General features: G+C 38.1%; 1 protein-coding gene across 3 annotated transcripts in view; it reads right to left on the reverse strand.

The window, feature by feature from the left end:
• The window catches only part of LOC137620639 (centromere protein F-like), a 265,316-nt gene that overhangs the window by 66,125 nt on the left and 177,203 nt on the right, over positions 1-21,988 (reverse strand). The window contains exons 1-9 of one of the 3 annotated variants that reach the window (XM_068350942.1): positions 16,901-17,031; positions 12,666-12,783; positions 12,287-12,370; positions 11,357-11,537; positions 10,594-10,673; positions 9,823-9,988; positions 7,458-7,595; positions 6,288-6,457; positions 5,784-5,946 (exon numbers count right to left, since the gene is read on the reverse strand). In XM_068350942.1, coding sequence (XP_068207043.1) covers positions 5,784-5,946; positions 6,288-6,457; positions 7,458-7,595; positions 9,823-9,988; positions 10,594-10,673; positions 11,357-11,537; positions 12,287-12,370; positions 12,666-12,749 — 1,066 coding nt within the window. In that variant the 5' untranslated portion in view covers positions 12,750-12,783; positions 16,901-17,031. Of the gene's footprint in view, positions 1-5,783; positions 5,947-6,287; positions 6,458-7,457; positions 7,596-9,822; positions 9,989-10,593; positions 10,674-11,356; positions 11,538-12,286; positions 12,371-12,665; positions 12,784-16,775; positions 16,865-16,900; positions 17,032-21,988 lie in introns of those variants that run through there. The other 2 variants (XM_068350943.1, XM_068350944.1) reach the window with 2 other exon arrangements.

Below are 21,988 nucleotides of genomic sequence, written 5' to 3' on the forward strand. Positions count from 1 at the left end.
GACCCTTTCATACAAAGGGTTCCCCTGACCTTGAAAAGAGGAACCCCGTGACGAGTATAACTTATACCCTGTGATAGGAGTTCGATGAGTTTCATACCTTATTTCCATTGATGAGTCCAGCCGAAACTGTTCACACACTAGGCTACCCAGATGGGAGAAAGAAGAAAGAGCAGAAGATAGATGGATGTCCTTCTAAAACCTAGTGTAACTCAGAATCCTCAATCAATGGCTACTGTCCCCTGAAAGGGCATAAAGATAGTTACAGCACCTGCTGACCTGCCACAATAGGTCCTATAGAAAAGGTGTTTGGAGACCTATGTGTCACATCTGATAAATAGTGAGTGGTGAATGTAGATTGGCGCTTCCAGATTCCAGCTCTTAAGACTTGGGAGACTGAGAAATTCTTCTTAAACGCCAGCAAGGCAGCTACTCCCCTAACTTGATGGGCTTTGGGTTGAGCTGCCTCAGGGTCTCTGTGAATGGCTCTCGCAATAACTTTCTTGAGCCAGAAAGAGATGGTGTTGCAAGAGATTCTCTTCTTAGCCTTGTTGGTACTGAGGAAGAGATGACGGGGGCGTGGTCTGAAAGGTTTGGTGCGCTTCAGTTACTTCCCTAGCGCCCTGACCGGGCACAGTAGCAATTGGTCAATATCCTGAGTTGCCCTATTGAGGCTGGAAAATTTAAATTCTCTAAACCTCTCATCGGCAGATGAAGGATTCTGGGTTTTGGCCACAAAACTTGGCACGAAGTTGAGGGAGACTTCCCTCCATCCTCTAGTATGGGTGACTTCGTAGGATACCCCGTGAAGTTCACTAACCCTTTTTGCCGAGGCCAGAGCTACTAGGAAGACGGTCTTAAGGGTGAGGAAGAAATCAGATGCCTTATTTAAGGGCTCATATGGAGGCCCCTTTAAGGAGCGTAAAACCAGGGACACGTTCCAAGGTGGTGGTCTAATCTCCACTGGGTGGCAAGATCTCTCAAAACCTCGAATCAACATGGTGATATCTTCTGAGGTGGAAAGGTCAACTCCTCTCAGTCTGCAGATGAGGCTTAAGGCTGAACAATAGCCCTTAATTGCCGAGACTGAAAGAGTTTCTCCTCCCTGAGGTAAACTAGGAAGTCTGCCACTAAAGCAAGAGAGGGATCGAGTGGAGACACGCCTCGCCTTCTACACCAAGCCGCAAACACTCTCCATTTTGCTTGGTAGAGGTTTGTGGAAGATTGGCACAGGTGCCTGGACATGTGTTCAGCCACCTTTCCTGAAAAGCCTCTGCTTCTGAGGAGAGACTGGACAGCCTCCAGGCATGAAGTTTCAGGAAGTGGATTCTCCCGTGGGGGATACCACTGTGTGGCTGCGTCAACAGACGAGGTTTTGGAGGCAGGAACCTCGGTACTTGAACTAGCTGGGAAAGGAGATCTGCATACCACTCTCTGCCTGGCCAAGCCGCAGCTATTAGAGTTAGCTTGCAGTTCCGAGAGATCCTGATTTTGTTGATCACCTTTCTGAGCAGGCAAAAGGGAGGGAAGGCATAAGCATCCAGGTTGTCCCAGGAGTGTTGGAGGGCATCCTGGATCGCTGCCTGATGGTCTGGAACTGGGGACCCGTAGCTGGGAAGCTTCGCATTCAGAGGTGGCGAACAGATTTATTGTGGGTAAACCCCACAAAGCTATTACTGTCTTTGCTACTCGAGGATCCAAAGACCATTCTCCACTCAGCACTTGGTGATGCCTGCTCAGCTGATCTGCCACGATGTTTCTCTGGCCCAGAATAAACCTGGCTGAAAGAGAAATGTTGTGGCTTTCTGCCCACTGGCAGATCTGGACTGCTAACAATAATAGGTCTCTTGCCAGAGTACCCCCTTGTTTGTTGATGTACGAGACGGCTGTGGAGTTGTCGCTCATCAGAACCACCTCTCGTCCGTGTAGATCTTCTACAAAGAATTTTAGGCCTTTCCAGGCAGCTAATAATTCTAGGTGGTTTATATGGAGAGACTTCTCTATCGGAGACCAAACTCCTGATGCTAATTTGGGGCCTAGGTGGGAACCCCATCCCCGTAGCGACGCGTCCGAAAAGAGTTTTAACTTCGGACTCGGGTTTTGGAGGGGAATGCCCTTTTGGGTGTTCTCTCTGGTCAACCACCAATGAAGATCTTGTAGTACCAGACTTGGAACCTCCACTGCAAAGAATGGGGAATCTGACTTTAGAGACCAATTGGTCTTCAGATGCCATCGGAGACTTCTGATTCTTGATCTCCCGCCTGGAACTAGTTTCTCCAGAGAGGCAAGATGGCCCAGAAGACACTGCCACGACTTGGCTGAAGGTGGTAGTGGAGACAAGAGATGGGTGATGGACTGATCCAGTCTCTGAAGCCTGTCTTCTGACGGAAACACTCTCCCTGCCTGGGTGTTGATGGATATAACCAGATAGTTCAAGACTTGGGTCGGAGTTAAGCAAGACTTCAATGCGTATACAAGGATCCCCAGATCCTTGCAAAGACTCAGAAGTCTTCTCAGATGATTCAGAGCTAGCTCCTTGGACGAGGCCAGGAGTAGCCAATCATCCAGATATCTTAGCAGACGAATTCCATGTTTGAGCGCCCACGTAGATACGAGTTTGAAGATCTTCGTAAAGACCTGTGGGGCGGTCGAGAGGCTGAAGCACAGGACTTTGAACTCGAAGATTCGACCCTCAGCCAGGAAGCATAGGAATTTCCGAGATGTGCGATGGATTGGCACTTGGAAATAAGCATCTCTTAAGTCTACAGATGCCATGAAGTCTCCTGGGCGTACTGCTTGGGTGACACAAGCCGCTGTCTCCATTTTGAATGGAGTCTGCTTCATGAACTGGTTCAGAGTCGAAAGATCTATTACTGGTCTCCAACCTCCCGAGGCTTTCTCTACCAGAAAGAGGCGACTGAAAAACCCGGGGAAGAGTCGGAGACCTCTTGAATAGCGTCTTTTAGAAGCATGCTCTGTATCTCCCGAGCTAGGGCTTGCTGTTTCCCGGGATCCTGAGGGACCTGGGAGGTGGAATTAGAGGAGGAGAGTCTATGAAGGGAATGCGGTATCCCCAACGAAGCACCCTTATGGTCCATTGCATGGCTCCCATAGCTTTCCAACTCCTCCAACTCCCCTGCAGGCACACCCCTACGCATTGCGAGGGGGGAGTCGAGACCCTATTTCTGTCTAGGGTTCCTCCCTCTGCCTTTAGCCTTAGGAGGAGCCAATTTTCCTCTGCCCATAGGTTTGGGTGTGAAAGAGGGGCAGCTGGGGTTCTTGGTTGGCAGTGGAGATGCGGTTGTTGCCTTGGGTTGTGGAGTTGGCTGCTGTTGCATTGGACGAAAGGAAGAAGCCTTTTGCATTGCAGTGTCCTGCGTCTCCTTCCTCCAAGTCTCTAAAGTGGAGGAGACTGCTTGTCTAAAGAGGAGGAGAGGTTGTAGAAGATCAGAGTTCCTCAAATCAGATTTCTCAGATTTTCCAATGCTCCTATGCAGTCTGGAGACAACCGATTCCCCCCTTTTGAGAATCCAGTTGCCCCACATCGTTGCAGCCGTAGCAGTTGGAAAGTCCATTGTCTTGGCCCCAGCAGCCAGGACTTCCTGCAGAGACTGCATGGAATTTTGGTTTGAAAGGTCCTCGTGACTTGCAAGGTAGCCCACTCTGCCAGACCATGTGTCAAACCAGGATAGTGCCTCTAAAAGAGACACTGACGCTGCTTCCATTGTCGAGGCTTCTGCTGCGGTAAAGGAGACTGGAAGGGAAGAGAGTCTCTCTGCAGAGCAGCCAGGTGTAAGCTTTGCTTTGAGGGGATCAAGTGTCAGAGGCGAAGGGTTGGCGTCTCTGACCTTGTAAAAGCGGCTTTGCCTCGAAAATGGAAACTGCAGCATCTTATGGGATCCTTGAGACTTCAAGAAATTCATTTCCCCCGAGACCGCCTGTGACGAACGCGCTTATCGAGTATCGGCGAGACATTTCGTGAAGAGATAGAAGGCGAGGAAGAACGAGAACGATGACGTCTCTTCCTATGTCGCCTCTCTCTCCGACGAGAACGTCTTGGCGAAGGAGAGCGAGCTCTCCTTTCCCTCTTCTCTCGCTCTCTCCTATTCTCTAAGGAGGACGAATACGACGAGGAGGAGGAGGAATCATGATGATCACGCTTGCGACATTGTTTTGTCGTAATGCAAGTGAGGAGCGAAGTAGGCTCCGCAGGAGCTGACGTTATTACCTCCGCTGACACTTCAGCGGCCGCCGATTGAGCTGATGGGATATCGGCGAGGTCCGGAACTCCCGAGGGTTCCAAAACAGAAGGGACCTGAGGTAAAACTGTGCCTGCGAGGAACTGGTTCCACACCTCCACCGTAAGGAGAACCAGGAAGTCCAAGGGCAGGCCATACCGCTCGCACGTTATCTGGAATAGAAGCGGTAATAGAATTATTTCCGATGACGGACGAAACTATCCCACTGGGGGGAGCAACTTGATTTGCCTGCCCCGGGGGAATGGGTGTTAAGTCAATGGTGCCGCTCTTCCTTGACTTCCCCCCGGAGGAAGGAGGCAAGGAAGAATTTGAAGGAAGAGATTGAGGGGCAGAAGAAGAGGCCCAAGACTCCTTACCTTTCGACGGCGAACCTGGAGGTAACGAATCCTTCTTGGATTTCTTCTTCTTCCTCTTCATGAACTTATCGCACTGCGCATGCGACCATTCCTTACACACTACGCAGGGGGAGTCTTTAGTACACCTATGATCTCTGCATGAAGGGCATAGGGAATGAGGATCCACCTCCGGTGGTGACATAAATGTGCCACAAGACTTCGGAGGAATCCCGGGACACTTTCTCAAATTAGAGGACATCACATCTAATTAAAGAGAAAAAAGGAAAAGTTAATGAAAAAAACACACTTAAAGAAAGGCTAGTCTGCCAGACAAACAATAGCGGGAGCAGCGGTGTTACCACTGCGACGGCTAGAATTCGGTTGAAAGTACTCAGTAGCTACCGGCCGGCAGTCCCCCACCCCCAACAGGGGGATAACTACCGGCCCAGTCGTTAACGACCTTGTTAAGGTTTTCTGCCGTATTTTCCAGCTAGCGCTAGAATATCTCCTATAGTAAAGAATGAGGGTTTGAATTTAGTGTAGGAACAAATTGTTTTAAGTAATAAATAAAGTACTTGAAGCTCATGGTCAATTTACTTGTCTTGTAAACTACAATACTACATTGCTTTAATAACAATCAAGCCTTATTGATCCACTCAAAGTACTGTACAATACTTAAAAAAATAAAATTAATTTTAAGTCAATGTACTACATGTGGTGCATGCCGCATGGTTAATGACCGGAATTTAACCTTTTACTCAACCTTGACCTTGGACTTCACCTTGACCTTAACATGCATCAATTGACATTGAGTTTCATACACTTAAATATAAACCAAGTTTGATGTCTCAGTGATAACAATGTCCAAACTTATGGCTGATTACATGAATTGGACATTTTCCTTAACTCTGATTGTGACCTTTAACCTTGACCTTCCAAAATTTAATAATTTTCAGCTTTTTACATAACAGTTAATCCCTGCAAGTTTCATTACTCTACGATTAAAATTGTGGCCAGGAAACTGGTTCACAAACAAACACACACAAACAGGGGCTAAAACATAGCCTCCTTCCCACTTTGATGGTGAAGGTGAAAATTGAAGGCTGTTTAACAACTCAGCCCCTAACAACAGTGTTATCCCACCTTTGGAAATTACCAAAATAAACTAAACAAGAATTTATTAATCTCTCACCAAGACCAGCCATATCAGCCTGAGCACGAGACAAATCAGCATTGTGTTCCTTCTCTTTGTCTTTCAGCTTTTCCTCTAAACTTTTCCGAGCAGCCTCACTGTTGTGCCTTTGACATTCTGATTCACTTTGAACTGCACGTAAACGTTGCTCTGTCAGTTCCAGCTAAATCAAAAAGAAAATTATAGCAATGAAAAACATGCTATTTCCATACACACTTACTAATAATTTGTATAACTAAAGAAAGCATTAGTGACAATGTTTACACATACACTATCAACCATTCTACAGATATTTTGTTTTTGTCACAACTTTAACTGGTGTCAAAATTTTTTGATGTTGAATCTTCCCTTTCATGTTAAAGATATTCCATAATGCTTACAGTATTTGGTAAAAAAAAATCTATAAAACTCAACAATACAGCATAAAAACTTCAAGCAGTTGGAGAAAGGGTCTTTATGAATCACATTATAAATGGACAAAACTACAGTATATGGGTAAATTACCTTACGAGCACTTTCTTCGCAGGTAGATTTGAAGCTCAACATCTGTTCTGAAACAGATGCTAACGATCTCTCGGATACTGCCAAATCACTCTTAGCTTTCTCCAAGGCAGTCTTTAGAGCACTCAGTTCCTTTCTGAGTATCCCGTTCTCCTCTTGTAACTGGCTACTATCTATTGGTGTGAAAAAAAGCATCAATACCAAAGACTAATTTACCTACCCAATATTAAATGTTATGGGAATCTACTACTGTATATATGTGTAAATAATCCATACACACACGTACACAAAAAAAAAAAAAAAAATAATTTACTAAATTTTTTTTACTGTTGTATGGCTCGGGCCTGCTGCTCTTTTGTAATTGTACAAGCTTTGAAATGTACAATACTTAAATGTCCCCAGGTTTGGAACTTACCATCTCAACCCTGACTTTGTACTACAGTAATTTTTTTATTGTATTAGCTCATAATTTTCCATCGTTGCCATTCAAACATTAGACCAGGATGTTTTGAGGAGAGTAAAACTGGTGCATGAGCAAATTAAAGGAGTTGGACAGCTAAGTGTGAAGAGACTAACAGGGGACAAGAGCATACCAGAGCCTTTATGCTATACAATTCAAAATAGAATTCATGTTCAAATGTACAAGTGCTATCAATCAACATAAACCACTACAAAGCAGTAGTGAATGTGAGGACTCTTAAAGGCCTTATCACAAAATTTTGTCTAAGGTAATTGTGATAGTTTTGATAGGCTTATAGCTTTGCTACTTAGGTAATGAGTCTTTAACCTTATACATTCCTTGTTATTCTAACTATTCCCTTGTTCCTAATCATGTGCAGTTGGTCACTCTTATTGTACTTCTCAAAGCATATATATACAGTATAAATACAGAGCTGTTGATTTCTTTTTTCAATTAAGGAAATTAGCCTCCCAGTACAGAATCTCAGTCCAGCTTAACTGATGGATCACCTACTAACTTTTATTATGTAAAATTATTAGGTATATTAAAGTGAAATCAAGATAGAGAGGACAATAACCATACAGTATTCAATTTCTTATGACTAGAGGACACGAGAAATAAAAATTAGGTTGCACATTAATAAAAATTCCATAAATCCAGCAAAGGAAAGAATCTATTACCTAATCAAATAAAAAGCTCTATTACAGACTTACCTCCCATTTCCTTCTTGTACTGATCTACCATTCTTTCAAGCTGTTTGGTGTATTCATCAGAGGCCCCTGATGAATTTGTTGGTAATGAACTCATGGATAGCTGCTTGCGAGGCATTTTGAATGGACTTTCATCTGGGTCTGCAAGAAGAATAACCATTATCATTTAAGGTCATGATTGGAATATCTGTATATATATAAAAAAAAAAAACTTTAAGAGAAATGATAAGAATATTTCATAATTCATTTACTGTAATGACATACAACTGCACAAGTACTGATGTACAGTAATTAACACTAGTAAAAGTGGAACAGTAAAAAGCCTCTGGCATGTCACACTTTGCTTCTTGCCATTAACCACATGTGTCTCCTTACTTTATCAATATCAGGTGTCTATTGAATGGAAAAAAAAAATGAAAAATTGTTTTAAGTATTATAAGATGTTAATGTTGATAAAGCAAGCTTACGGGGAACAAGCAATATAAACATCAGAGGTGATACAGAGAACTAATACAAATCATTTCTATCTATATACCAAGGCACTTCCCCCAATTTTGGGGGGTAGCCGACACCAACAATGAAACAAAACAAAAAGGGGACCTCTACTCTCTATGTTCCTTCAGCCTAATCAGGGACTCAACCGAGTTCAGCTGGTACTGCTAGGGTGCCACAGCCCAACCTCCCACATTTCCACCACAGATGAAGCTTCATAATGCTGACTCCCCTACTGCTGCTACCTCCGCGGTCATCTAAGGCCCCGGAGGAAGCAGCAGGGCCTACTGGAACTGCGTCACAATCGCTCGCCATTCATTCCTATTTCTAGCACGCTCTCTTGCCTCTCTCACATCTATCCTCCTATCACCCAGAGCTTTCTTCACACCATCCATCCACCCAAACCTCGGCCTTCCTCTTGTACTTCTCCCCTCAACTCTTGCATTCATCACCTTCTTTAGCAGACAACCATTTTCCATTCTCTCAACATGGCCAAACCACCTCAACACATTCATATCCACTCTAGCCGCTAACTCATTTCTTACACCCGTTCTCTCTCTCACCACTTCGTTCCTAACCCTATCTACTCGAGATACACCAGCCATACTTCTCAGACACTTCATCTCAAACACATTCAATTTCTGTCTCTCCATCACTTTCATTCCCCACGACTCCGATCCATACATCACAGTTGGTACAATCACTTTCTCATATAGAACTCTCTTTACATTCATGCCCAACCCTCTATTTTTTACTACTCCCTTAACTGCCCCCAAAACTTTGCAACCTTCATTCACTCTCTGACGTACATCTGCTTCCACTCCACCATTTGCTGCAACAACAGACCCCAAGTACTTAAACTGATCCACCTCCTCAAGTAACTCTCCATTCAACATGACATTCAACCTTGCACCACCTTCCCTTCTCGTACATCTCATAACCTTACTCTTACCCACATTAACTCTCAACTTCCTTCTCTCACACACCCTTCCAAATTCTGTCACTAGTCGGTCAAGCTTCTCTTCTGTGTCTGCTACCAGTACAGTATCATCCGCAAACAGCAACTGATTTACCTCCCATTCATGGTCATTCTCGCCTACCAGTTTTAATCCTCGTCCAAGCACTCGAGCATTCACCTCTCTCACCACTCCATCAACATACAAGTTAAACAACCACGGCGACATCACACATCCCTGTCTCAGCCCCACTCTCACCGGAAACCAATCACTCACTTCATTTCCTATTCTAACACATGCTTTACTACCTTTGTATAAACTTTTCACTGCTTGCAACAACCTTCCACCAACTCCATATAACCTCATCACATCCCACATTGCTTCCCTATCAACTCTATCATATGCTTTCTCCAGATCCATAAACGCAACATACACCTCCTTACCTTTTGCTAAATATTTCTCGCATATCTGCCTAACTGTAAAAATCTGATTCATACAACCCCTACCTCTTCTAAAACCACCCTGTACTTCCAAGATTGCATTCTCTGTTTTATCCTTAATCCTATTAATCAGTACTCTACCATACACTTTTCCAACTACACTCAACAAACTAATACCTCTTGAATTACAACACTCATGCACATCTCCCTTACCCTTATATAGAATTCACTATGGAATTTCAAGCTAAACAACAGAGTATGCATAGTATATCTACAGAAATTTTTAAACCCTGTTTAAAGAATCAAGACCAAATATTTACAAGAAACATGAACCTTCATACTAAAATGCAGAAGTTATACATTATTCCACAATATACAGAACCTCAAATGGTGGAAACTCATTAAGCACTGCGGTTGTATTGCAAAAGTTTATGACAAACCATAACCACCCAGTGTTATGATACAAAAATTCAGACTTACCATTCTTGAATAAGGCAGGAACTTTAAAAGGATTGCCTTCACTTGTCTCCAAGGCTTTCTTGACTGGTGTTTTAATGCCTGACCGTTGCATTGGACGGTTGTCCCCAAAGCTTCCCCAAAAGCTATCGGGCTCATTACTGACTGCAGTTGATCTGCCACTATGGGACTAAGATAAAATATAATCTCTTTAGATCCATGCTATTACAGTTGCAATATCATTAACATCAATATAAATACCATCTACATACAACCCTTAAAACACATGAAAATTTGTGTCCAAGAGTTGTCTAGAATTTAAATATAGAGGCAGGGTGAATGGTTAGTTTTCCATCAACGTAAAGACTTTCCATGTGTATGACGGCTAATGCTTACTATAAGCAATTCTGATTTACTAAACCATACCTTAGAATTACTTAGAGGGAAAAATAATCATGGTTAATTTAACTAACTGACCTGTAAAAGGGAGCAAATTTAGCATTACTTTTACATCATAAATAATAGAAATGCATACAGTATCTATTTTCCAGATAATGTCATGTCAACAAGGGCACAGGAGAATAACTTTGGAAGCTCTGTGCATGCATTACTGTGCAGCTTACTTAGTCTAGTAATGCCAAAAATACATAAACACTTTTTCAACAACATGGTTTTCTAAAAACATCCCTGTTACTTCTGTATGTCATTGTCTGAGATTAAATGGAGCCAAGAATATTTAAACCCAAATTTGTTTGAAATAAATGCGATTTAAGTTAGAAACAAAGATAAACTTACCTTAGCTTCTTTCAAATCTGACTGCAAATCATTCTTTTCTCGTTCAAGGATTTCAATTTTTCCACGAAGAGATTCTAGTTCTGTATGGAGTAAATAAGAATACTGCTTAAAACCAATAAATAAGAGTCAACTATAAACAGACATAACACTAAAAAGAATGGATCACTTTTGAATAAACTGTTATACATACCAGACTGATCTCATAAGCTCCTCCTTTGAAGAAAAGATAAGTGTCCTGACTGTACAGAGCATTCAAAAGATAATGAGCTGTTTAAGACATGTTTTCTTTATTTGGTATGTTTTTAGATGATACAATCTGAATAAATTGAAAATATTTTCAACCAGATAATGCAATCTTTGCCAACTTTATTAGTTCCAAAATTGAGTAACCATAATGTAGATTAATTTAATAACCAGATTTTAATAATTATCAAAATCTATGATATGTAGTTACTTACCCTACAGACAATTTACTCAACAAACATAATCATGTAGGCATGCATTTAAAACAGATACAGTACAATGGTGAAAAAAGTGTGAAACCTATAGAGCAACAAAAAAAAATCCATAGTAAAAGATACATTATCAAGAGAAAATAAATTTGGCAAATATGCAACAATTAAATTTTGAAATATGAAAAAAAGAAAGAATAGAAAAAATAAAGCATTCAAAATATCTAACTTGGAGTTATACTATTAAGAGACCAGCAAAACCTCATAACTGCCAACATCTTGATTTTTTTTATAATGAACTGATTAGTCACCTGCTTGGACAGATATTTGATCTTGAGAAATTGTAGGTCTTGGGGGAGGCATCATTGTTATGCTGGAAGTAGCATGATCATGCTGTCCTTTCTGTAACTGGAACTGAAGCTGTTCACAGCTGTGAGATAACTGTTCAATCTCTTTCTGAAGAGTCTGCCTTTCTTTGGTGCCATCTTCAGCCTAAAAAGCAAAACAAGTTTTCAACAAATATGTCTACTTATACTACAGTATTTTTAGTGAATATGGTTATAAGAACAAAATATTTGTAGATTAATCTCTGCCATCCTAGTTGGAAAAGCAGAATTCTACAAGCTTTAAGACCTGAATAGGGAGAGTAACTTATTAAGGATAAAGAAAGAGAATGATTAAAATAACATTCTAAGATAAATAGAAAAAATCACAAATTATGATAGGAGTAAACTAATCAAGACAAATACCGGGTAATTGGTCAACTATGAAATGAGACTCTCAACTTACCTAAAAGAAAAACATTTGCATCAAGTTTGGACTCCAAAGGTTCAACGGATGTAAATTGTACAGTACCCGTATATGATTAGGAAGACCATTCCACCATTTGGTCACAACAATAATAAAACTTCATGAATATTGTGTGGTATTTAGACTTACATAAGAAAGGGCAAGACAGTTAGAATCAACAGCAGTTTTAGAAAATTGTAATAACCAAAAGATGAAATCAGAGTAAATTGACATAGCAAACCAACTATCTTATTGCATGTAACAATGAATAATAATGCATGGCACATATAATAAGAATAAGACAGATGCTTCAAATAAAATCATACGAAAGATGCCTTTTATTGTACAACATATGCATTGACGTACTGCATATCTATAAAGGAGATAAATTCCAATTCTCTTCCATTCCAAAGTATTCACCTGATAAATAAAGTTTAGGGCTTATTACATACCTTTCTTTTCTGCTTTTCTAATGCTTGCTGAAGAGTATCTAACTGATTCTGTTTCTGTAACTTTTCCTTCTGAAGTTTCTCTACCTGAAAAGATTATATAAATAAAAATGAGTGGCGTTTGAAATTAATTCTTGGAAAAATGCAATCCCATTTAAAGATAAAAAAAGGGAATTTTATTGTAAGAATTAATTTTTGACAATAAATAATCCAAATATCAAACAGTTAAATTCTTAATTTCCTAATATTGGGATATGAATTCAAACAAATGAATTAAAATATTCAAATGAACTATATGAGCAATTCATCCTCTCCTGCATAGTGTATATTTCCAAAGTATATCTTATTGAATTTGTTACAAGGAGTTAAAAAAATGATCAACCTTGTTTTCTAGCTCCTCGACTTTATTCAGGGCAGATGTTGACAGATTCTGCTTCCATTCCGACGATGAGCTAAACCAGCTCATTTTGAATATCTGTCCCCGTTATATAATCTTACGCCTGTTGAAGAGAGACATTTATTAAAGACTTGTCAAACTGATAATATAACATTACACTAAATACATTTTGGGATATAAAAATGATGAAAGCTGAAGTGTATAAGTGTTTGTATATGTTTAGTAATTTCACAAAACCTTCAATTCTCAAGATACTTAACAACATTATACAGTAGTACTGCACCTTGGTTTACGAGTACAGTAACTTTGAATATAAGCATGCAAATTCAAATTGGCTTAAAAGCGTTGTATCATCTGCAAGCAAAAGTTTCACGCCATATGGGCATTTTTTGTGGACAAATACTAAAGAGAATTGAACAAAATCAATCACACAGTACCCATAAGCCACACATGCAGTGTTCATGTGAATTTTACCCCTATTTTCATGACATTTAAAAAAAAAAAAAAAGGGCAAAAGCAGTTCCTTATCCAAACTGAATGTGTGTAAATTAAAGATGGCCAAGTGTTCGTAAAAAAGTAACTTTGGTGACTTGATTTGTGATATTGAATGTCAGTCAAGTAAGAGAACTTGGTGGGAGATTCTCCCTCCAAGCAGTAAATCCTACTCCTCCTCTCTCGTCTCCCTGGAGCCAGTCCCAATTCTCCTCAAAAGTAGGGACAGTCAAAAAAATTTTTCAATACATTTTCTTCAATTATCAATTTGCATCATTTCTGATATTAGGGGTTATAATTTGTCCAGTAAATACCATTACAAACCCTCAAAAATTAGTGTATATTGTATATGTATTTATGGGCTTGTGGAATGCATTAAGAAAATTTCTTTTATTTCTTTGGACAAAAAAGTGTTTTAAGGAACGAATATTTTAGGTTACGAGCTCACTCCCAGAATGAATTAAATAGTGTACCGAAAAGACTACTGGATAGTATAAATTCTGAAGCCAAAATTAAGTCTAAAAACAATAGATCTCATTAAGTGTAAGGGACCTCTGTAAACTTTTCCACTTTATATTTGGTGTGAAGGTCTCGAATCTGGGATGTGTGCCAGCAGGTTCTGAGTTTCGCCACTCATGTGTGCCTCTGCTTTGTCGACTTGCAAAGATGTAAGGAAACCATGCCTCCTTTCGTGTTGATGGAAGCTACTATAGTGATTGCTCATCAACACTATCAAGCACTTCCTCAAATGACTTTGGAAAGCTTAATGTATCTCCAAAACATTGGAAAAATTGGCACAGGGGATATCACAAAGTAGCTTTGGCTACTGTTTTCCTTCAAAAATGACATTAGGGGCCTACCTGCAAGACCTATGGAAGGCTAACTAAGGCAGTCTGCAAGGAATAGCTTCCGGAATGTTTTGGAATGCTGCAATTACATCGCACTCACAGAGTAAATCGGAGTTCTCCTTACTTTTGAATTATAACCGCTGGGGACTAAGGTTGGGACATGTATCCATTAGTTTCATTGATCGGCGAACTCAGGAGAGAAGGGGTGCGTGTATGATAGCAGCCACCTGTATGTATAATTATGGCTAACTTAGAACACAGCAGTGTAAGGGGGGGTCGCAGGGGTGTGGAGGATTTATTTTTGCTTTATTTTTATTTTTGTTTTGCCAAATCCTGTGTGAGAGAGAGAGAGAGAGAGAGAGAGAGAGAGAGAGAGAGAGAGAGAGAGAGAGAGAGAGAGAGAGAGATATTGTGTTAGCGAGCGAAAGTAGTTAGTGTAACGATTGTTTGTGGTGAGGAAGACTGTTGGTATAAATGAGATTGTTTGTTTACATTTTTAGTAAGGTTACGACAGTGGTGAATGTTTCGGAGCGAATGCTTTTTTTATTTGACTGCAGCATAAGGCAGTTGTGTGAGAGCTGGATTACATTTATATTTTCGACCAGCGTGGAAGTGTTTTTTTTGATTTTCAAAGTAAGTACAGTTTTGTTTATCTTTGCTTGTCGTGATTGTGAATGATAGGAACAATTTATTAGTTATCTTTGATTATAGTGCGATAGTTCAGTTAGCTAGAAGTGTTCGTAAGTGTTTTTCTTTTTTTTTTGGCAGGCTGCGATTCCTCCTTTGGGGAGAGATTTATATGAATGTGATTGTTGACGACCTGGCTTGTTTAAGGAATTTGATACGACTGCTCAGATTTGGAATGAATTATTGATGACCTGGATTGTTTAAGGACCTGATTGGATTGCTCTGTGGATCTTGATGAAATAGATGCTGTAACGACCCCGCCCGGTTGAAGGAATTGGTTTGGCATATTGATATATTAGATGATGATGATGATGACGATGATGATAAGTGCAATTGTGCATTAACATTTTTCAGCGGTCCGGTTGCTGCAGAGTTGTGTTTTTGGCTACAAAAGACTGTTGGCCTTGTGCGGACGAAAGTGTCCACTCAGAATTACATATTGGTTGTGCGGTTTAGTTTTAAGTTTTGTTAGGGTTTAAATTTGGTTTATTTGAATTATGTTACGTTTATTGTATGTTTTGTAAGTTGTTAAGCGTTATTTATTTTGAGGGTTAATTGAATGGTGGGATGATTAAGGCCTGTTTTGTGTTAAGTGTATGATTATTGATAAATGTGTTTTTTTGTTTATGTTGAGCGTTATAGTCTGTAAGAAATATATAGTTTTAAGGTTATGTTTTGTTTTGTTTTGTCCTTTTGTCCAAGAGTCTGGTTATAGATTACGTAAGGGGAAAGTTTGTTTTGTGGAGACCATTGTCAGTAAGTGTGATTCAGGGTGTGGGGCTTGTTTTTTAAACATCCCGCCACAGGGGGGCATCAATTCCCCCGTTAGGTAATTAGATAAGGACACGGTTTGTAGGTTAGGTTAGGGGGGAAAAGTTTAGGTTAGATGCCGTACATTTTTAATCCAAGCAGGAGGAACTGGCCGCTGATATACAAAGGCTCCGGAGAGAAAATTGATACACAATCCCTCCGGCTTTGTTTTGAATGTTGACAATAATAACGCCCTACAAATCCTCAAAGAATATGCCTGCCCTTAATGGAAGGCCTCAATCTACACCCAGCATATGGGGGTAATTGCAAACATTCATGCGCCTAAAAGCACAGATTTATGTGTATTTATGACTGGATCAGTCATAAACCAATGAATGTCCATCCTTTTATCGTCATGCGAATTACTGGTTCGTTTCATAATTACTGTACCATGAAGCAAAAATCAACCACTCAAGCGAGTACATAAAGTATTATCAAATGATTTAACAGCCTTGAATCAAAAGCAACATTAGCCTACATCTCTACTCGTCACACACAAAGATAAATGGGGTTTTGACAGGAAAGTGGGCGGGCTACTCACTCACTCTCACTCATCACCAGTCGTTAACATGATATATATATATATATATATATATATATATATATATATATATATATATATATATATATATATATATATATATATCAGTAATTATTTGCTCTGAAAATTTTATTTTCGAAGAAAAAAAAACGGACGTTCTTCTATAAGAAACACCTGATTTTTAGTAGAAAAGCTTGTCCCGTCCGTAAGTATAATAAAACCAGTAGATATACTGTCTTACCATTAAAAGGTTAGTTTATATTTAATCCGATACCCATATAAGTACATCGCACTTAATAAAGTTATTGGGTGGTAAACTTGACTAAGGCTAATTCATAAACCTAGGCCCATCCTGCGCCTCTGCTAAGCCTAGTCTAGGATTAGGCTAACCTATTACCGTTCTATACAAATTAGCCTAATTTCAATTAACTCTAGACATTACAAAGAAACCTAAGGCTAATACACATAGGCCTAGGCCATATCAGAACGTATTCCAAACCGAACAAAGGCAAGCGTACCATAGTAGACAAAAACGGTAATTTAGCCTACAGGCTAACATGTAGCGAATTTCCCTTTAGAATAAACACTAGCTTAAAATTAATTACACTATTCATAAGTATGTAGGCCTACATGATATATTGCTTGACTACTTTCAATCTGGCGTAAAACTAAACAAACCATACGTCACATTAAACCTTATTTTGTAACACCACAGACCTTAAATAACCTTCAAACTCATTATATTTCCGGTCACTTATCTATGTACTTAGCGTACAATCATTAACAAACCTACTGACGCACGACAGACTTATTAAAGAACAAAAATTTAAAGATAATCTCACTTTTAGTTTTGACACATCGTCGATTTCCCTTCACCAAATTTTAAATATCACAACAACATCCGTAGGCGAATGCCATTGGCTGCACAATTGCCAGTTTGTCAATTTATCAAAACACGATTTTAAGCTATTTTCTTTATCTTATTTACACAATACTACATTTTAAATCACCAATTTAAATCTATATTTTGCAATGCATTAAAAATTATGCGGTAAAATGTTTTTATTATTCATCCAATCAATGGGAGGATTGATGTGCGGTTGCCATCAGTCATTACTTGTATTATATTTTCTGAAAATGCTGGTTCATTGTACTCCCAGAAAGTGACTGAATCTCGTTTGTATTATTTTCTTCTGCTTTCTTTAGGCTATTGGCATGTATTCACAAACTTGAATAATATAAGCAGTTAAAGCAATAACATTATAAAAGCCAGAAGTAGTTTATTTAAAAAAATATATATATGTAAATATTAGCATTATTTACTTTCTTGCCTTCAATGCCTTTTAATCTAAATTATTGCTTGAATACTTTGTTTAAAAAAACTTTTGTTATTTTCACCCCCATCTTCGCTAGACCATGGATTATTATTATTATTATTATTATTATTATTATTATTATTATTATTATTATTATTATTATTATTATTATTATTATTATTATTAGTTAAGCTACAACTATTGCGAAAGCAAGCTGCTACATTGTAAGGCCCAGAGTGATCTATTGGGCTCCAACAGCAGGGCTGTAACAACTCGACATCAAGATACCCTTAAGCACGATAACTCTAGCCCAAGACAGTGGAAGACCATGGTACAGAGGTCATGGCACTACCCAAGACTAGAGAACAATGGCTTGATTTTGGAGTGTCTTTCTCGTGGAAGAGCTGCAAACCATGGCTGAATAGTCTTTTCAACCCTTACCAAGAGTAAAGATCTTAGCCACTGAACAATTACAGTGCTGTCACGCTGTGAATGTTATTGATTGTATCATACGAGATAGGTTTTATCAAATAGCACCAGCGGGGATAATAAAAGAAAATGAATGAAGTGTCTTTACCAAAGAACTAATAAAGCGGAATTGATAATGGGTTCGAAAAAAAATGTAGATGGTGATTCAAAAGAGAAAGTTAAACCTCGAGAGGATGTTATTTATCAAAAGTAATGCTACAACTGTCAAATAACAACATTTAAGGGAGAACCAGCAGCACATTTGTTCTAGGACGTCAACCTAAATTTGAACAAGTCTATGAAAATATTTGAGTCATTGAATGCTGATTCGAGAATTGGAAATCTCAAGAAAAAGATTGTAGATTGGCTGAAGGGGCAGGTAACCTATATTATTATTATTATTATTATTATTATTATTATTATTATTATTATTATTATTATTATTATTATTAGCTAAGCTATAACCCTAGTTAGAAGAGCAGGATGCTATAAGCCCAAGGGGTCTAACAGGGAAAAATAGCTCAGTGAGGAAAGGAAATAAGGAAATAAATATACTATAAGAGAAGTAATGAACAATTAAAATAAAACATTCAAACAGTGACAATACCAAAAAAGTATTATTATTATTATTATTATTATTATTATTATTATTATTATTATTATTATTATTAATACTAGCTAAGTTATTGCCCTAGTTAGAAGAGTAGGATGCTATAAGCCCAAGGGGTCAAACAGGAAAAAATAGCTCAGTGAGGAAAGAAAATAAGGAAATCAATATACTTTATGAGAAGTAATGAACAATTAAAATAAAACATTCAAACAGTGACAATACCAAAAAAGTATTATTATTATTATTATTATTATTATTATTATTATTATTATTATTATTATTATTATTATTATTATTAATACTAGCTAAGTTATTGCCCTAGTTAGAAGAGTAGGATGCTATAAGCCCAAGGGGTCAAACAGGAAAAAATAGCTCAGTGAGGAAAGAAAATAAGGAAATCAATATACTTTATGAGAAGTAATGAACAATTAAAATAAAACATTCAAACAGTGACAATACCAAAAAAAGTCTTATTATTATTATTATTATTATTATTATTATTATTATTATTATTATTATTATTATTATTATTATTAGCTAATCTATTGCCCTAGTTAGAAGAGCAGGATGCTATAAGCCCAAGGGGTCAAACAGGGAAAAATAGCTCAACGAGGAAAGGAAATAAGGAAATAAATATTCCATATATATATGAGAAGTAATGAACAATCAAAATAAAACATTCAAACAGTAAAACAAAGCAAGTCTTTCATATATAAAATAATATGGAGACTTGTGATAGCCTGTTCAACATAAATCATTTGCTGTAAGTTTTAACTCTTGAAGTTCTATTGATTCAACTACCCGATTATTATTATTATTATTATTATTATTATTATTATTATTATTATTATTATTAATTGCTAAGCTACAGCCCTAGTTGGAAAAGCAAGTTTCCATAAGCCCAGGGGCCCCAACAGGGAAAATAGCCCAGTGAGGAAAGGAAACAAGGAAGAATAACAAATTTTAAGCACAGTGACAACATGAAAATAAATATTTCCCATATAAACTATAAAAACTTTAACAAAACAACAGGAAGACAAATTAGATAGAATAGTGCGCCCGAGTGTCAGTAGGTCACAGCTGGAATACAATTTCTACAATACTAAGTAGTATTGAGTCTCATGATGGAGAAGGCATGACTATTAGAATTAACTGCATGTAGGAGTACATTTAGAGTTGAGGAAAATATCTTGATGGTAATAAGGTCTTCGAAGACGAGTTTTGAGTAAAATAAATAAGAAAAAACGAAGTTGATAACTCTCTTGAAAGTATTCGGGTTGTTAGCGTCAATCTTATCAATTTGCTTCCGGAATCAGTAAAGATGCAGAAAAAATTATTGGAAAATTAAAACCAGAAATCATGATCTGTCATGTTTATAGGGAGGATAATGAAGTGGTTGATGTATTAATAGGAAGAAATAGTTATCCAATAAATATATAATGTAAAACTTAGGAAATAGAAATAAAAAGTGTAATTGTATAGATCATGGTTACAAATTTTGGTTATTTAGAAAAAACACAGCGTAATAAATCTTACTGAAGATAAGACTTAAAATATTAATATCCTATGCAGTCATGTTAATCCAGAATAAATTGCTGACTGCTCTGTTGTATGCTCGCTGTGGATGTGAAAACTTGAAGTGAATACTTGGTGTGACTTGGCGAACATGATCTAAAATTAAGAACTGGATTCGATAAAGGAACAACCAAACGGCAAACTTTGGATACTTTTTCAAAACAAAATCAAACTAAAAACGTAAATTTTCCTATAGCAGAAACAGTTTTTCTTATTGGAAAATGTTGCCCTACCCGGAACTATAATAATACTAAGATTTTGACACTTTTACTTTGTTAGAGAAGAGGAATCTGTGAAGTTACGCGGACACATTACTTGAACATTTAAGTAAATTAAAGTGTTGAAAAAGATGAATTAACTAAATCATTATGCATATAATGCACGATACACTCCGATAATTGGTTGTAAAGGAAATGACTACGAAAAACATTAACATATGATGATAGCAACTAAGTTATTCTTTAGTTATTACATAAATTTGTATCCACGTTTTCTTTTCCTTTCACTCCTAAAAAACTCATAGAAAACGTATAACCTCCTTTATGGTAAACTATAACAATTATCAGCATTATATTAAGGTTCAGAGCTAGAGTTAATGTCGCACTTGAAGATAACCTATCTCATTTAGGCAGAATTATGCTGCTAAAGTAGAATGAGCTAAAATAAACATTTAATTACGGACTTGGACATAACATTACCGTTATAAGCATTAAGTTTAATAAAAAAAAATTCATTTGATTTGTGACATTTTTTGGAAGGTATAAAGCACTTGATAAAACTTAACACAAGTCAACTTAAGACGTTTACATATCAAATTGTAGCATATTCAATTAAAAATGGCGATGGATTCACCAGGTCAATTAATAGTTCAAATTTCATTCCAGAGATAACTTGGTACATCATACTTTTAATGTCAGCATAAAGTTCCGAGATAAGTGTCATCATCGAAAGTTAATATAGTTGAGTATGTCATAAAGAATAGCACTGTATATGAATATAGCTGATGTCATAGAAAATCTGCTCAGTTAGTTAATACCTGGGAGGAAAAGCTTAACACAGTTAAGGGTGTTATATAAAATAAGCACTGTCTGTGAAAACGTCTGATGGTGCCAGAGAAAGAAAATCTGTCCTTTTAGTAACATTTGAAGGTGTCAAAGGAAACAATAAGTATTAGAAAATGTACACTGTCAATAAATACAGCTGATCTTGTTTTTAAAAAATCTGTACTGTTAGTTAATACAGCTGAGACTATCACAAAATAAACACTATGTAAATATAGCCCGAGGCTCTCTTAATGAATACATTTGAGGGTGCTACAGTAAATAAGCACTGGTTTATAGTAAGTACAGTAATGGTGTCATAGATAATTTTCTCTTTTAGTTACATTACCACGGCTGGATGAATGGAGTGAAGAAAGCTCTGGGTGATAGGAGGATAGATGTGAGAGAGGCAAGAGAGCGTGCTAGAAATAGGAATGAATGGCGAGCGATTATGACGCAGTTCCGGTAGGCCCTGCTGCTTCCTCCGGTGCCTTGGATGACCGCGGAGGTAGCAGCAGTAGGGGATAAAGTTCATCTGTAGTGGATAACGGGGGATGGTGGGCTGTGGCACCCTAGCAGAACCAGCCGAACTCGGTTGAGTCCCTTGTCAGGCTGGGAGGAACGTAGAGAGGAGAGGTCCCCCCCCCCTTTTTTTTTTTTTCATTTGTTTGATGTCGGGTAGCCCCCAAAATTGGGGGAAGTGCCTTGGTATATGTATGTATGTACCACGGCTGAAATAAAGCATTATCAGTAACTACAGCAGAGGCTCTCATGGAACATGCTCTGCAGAGATAGTTAAGACAGCTGGGAGCGTCAGAAAATTAATAATGTAATTCTTTATGGCCGAAGGTGTCACGGAAAATCATCGCTGTAATACTAGTGATTGTAGAAAACCAGCAGTTAGTAAATACACCTGCTAAT

Source organism: Palaemon carinicauda, chromosome 27 (genome assembly GCF_036898095.1).
Source record: "Palaemon carinicauda isolate YSFRI2023 chromosome 27, ASM3689809v2, whole genome shotgun sequence".
Classification (NCBI taxonomy): Eukaryota; Metazoa; Arthropoda; class Malacostraca; order Decapoda; family Palaemonidae; genus Palaemon; species Palaemon carinicauda.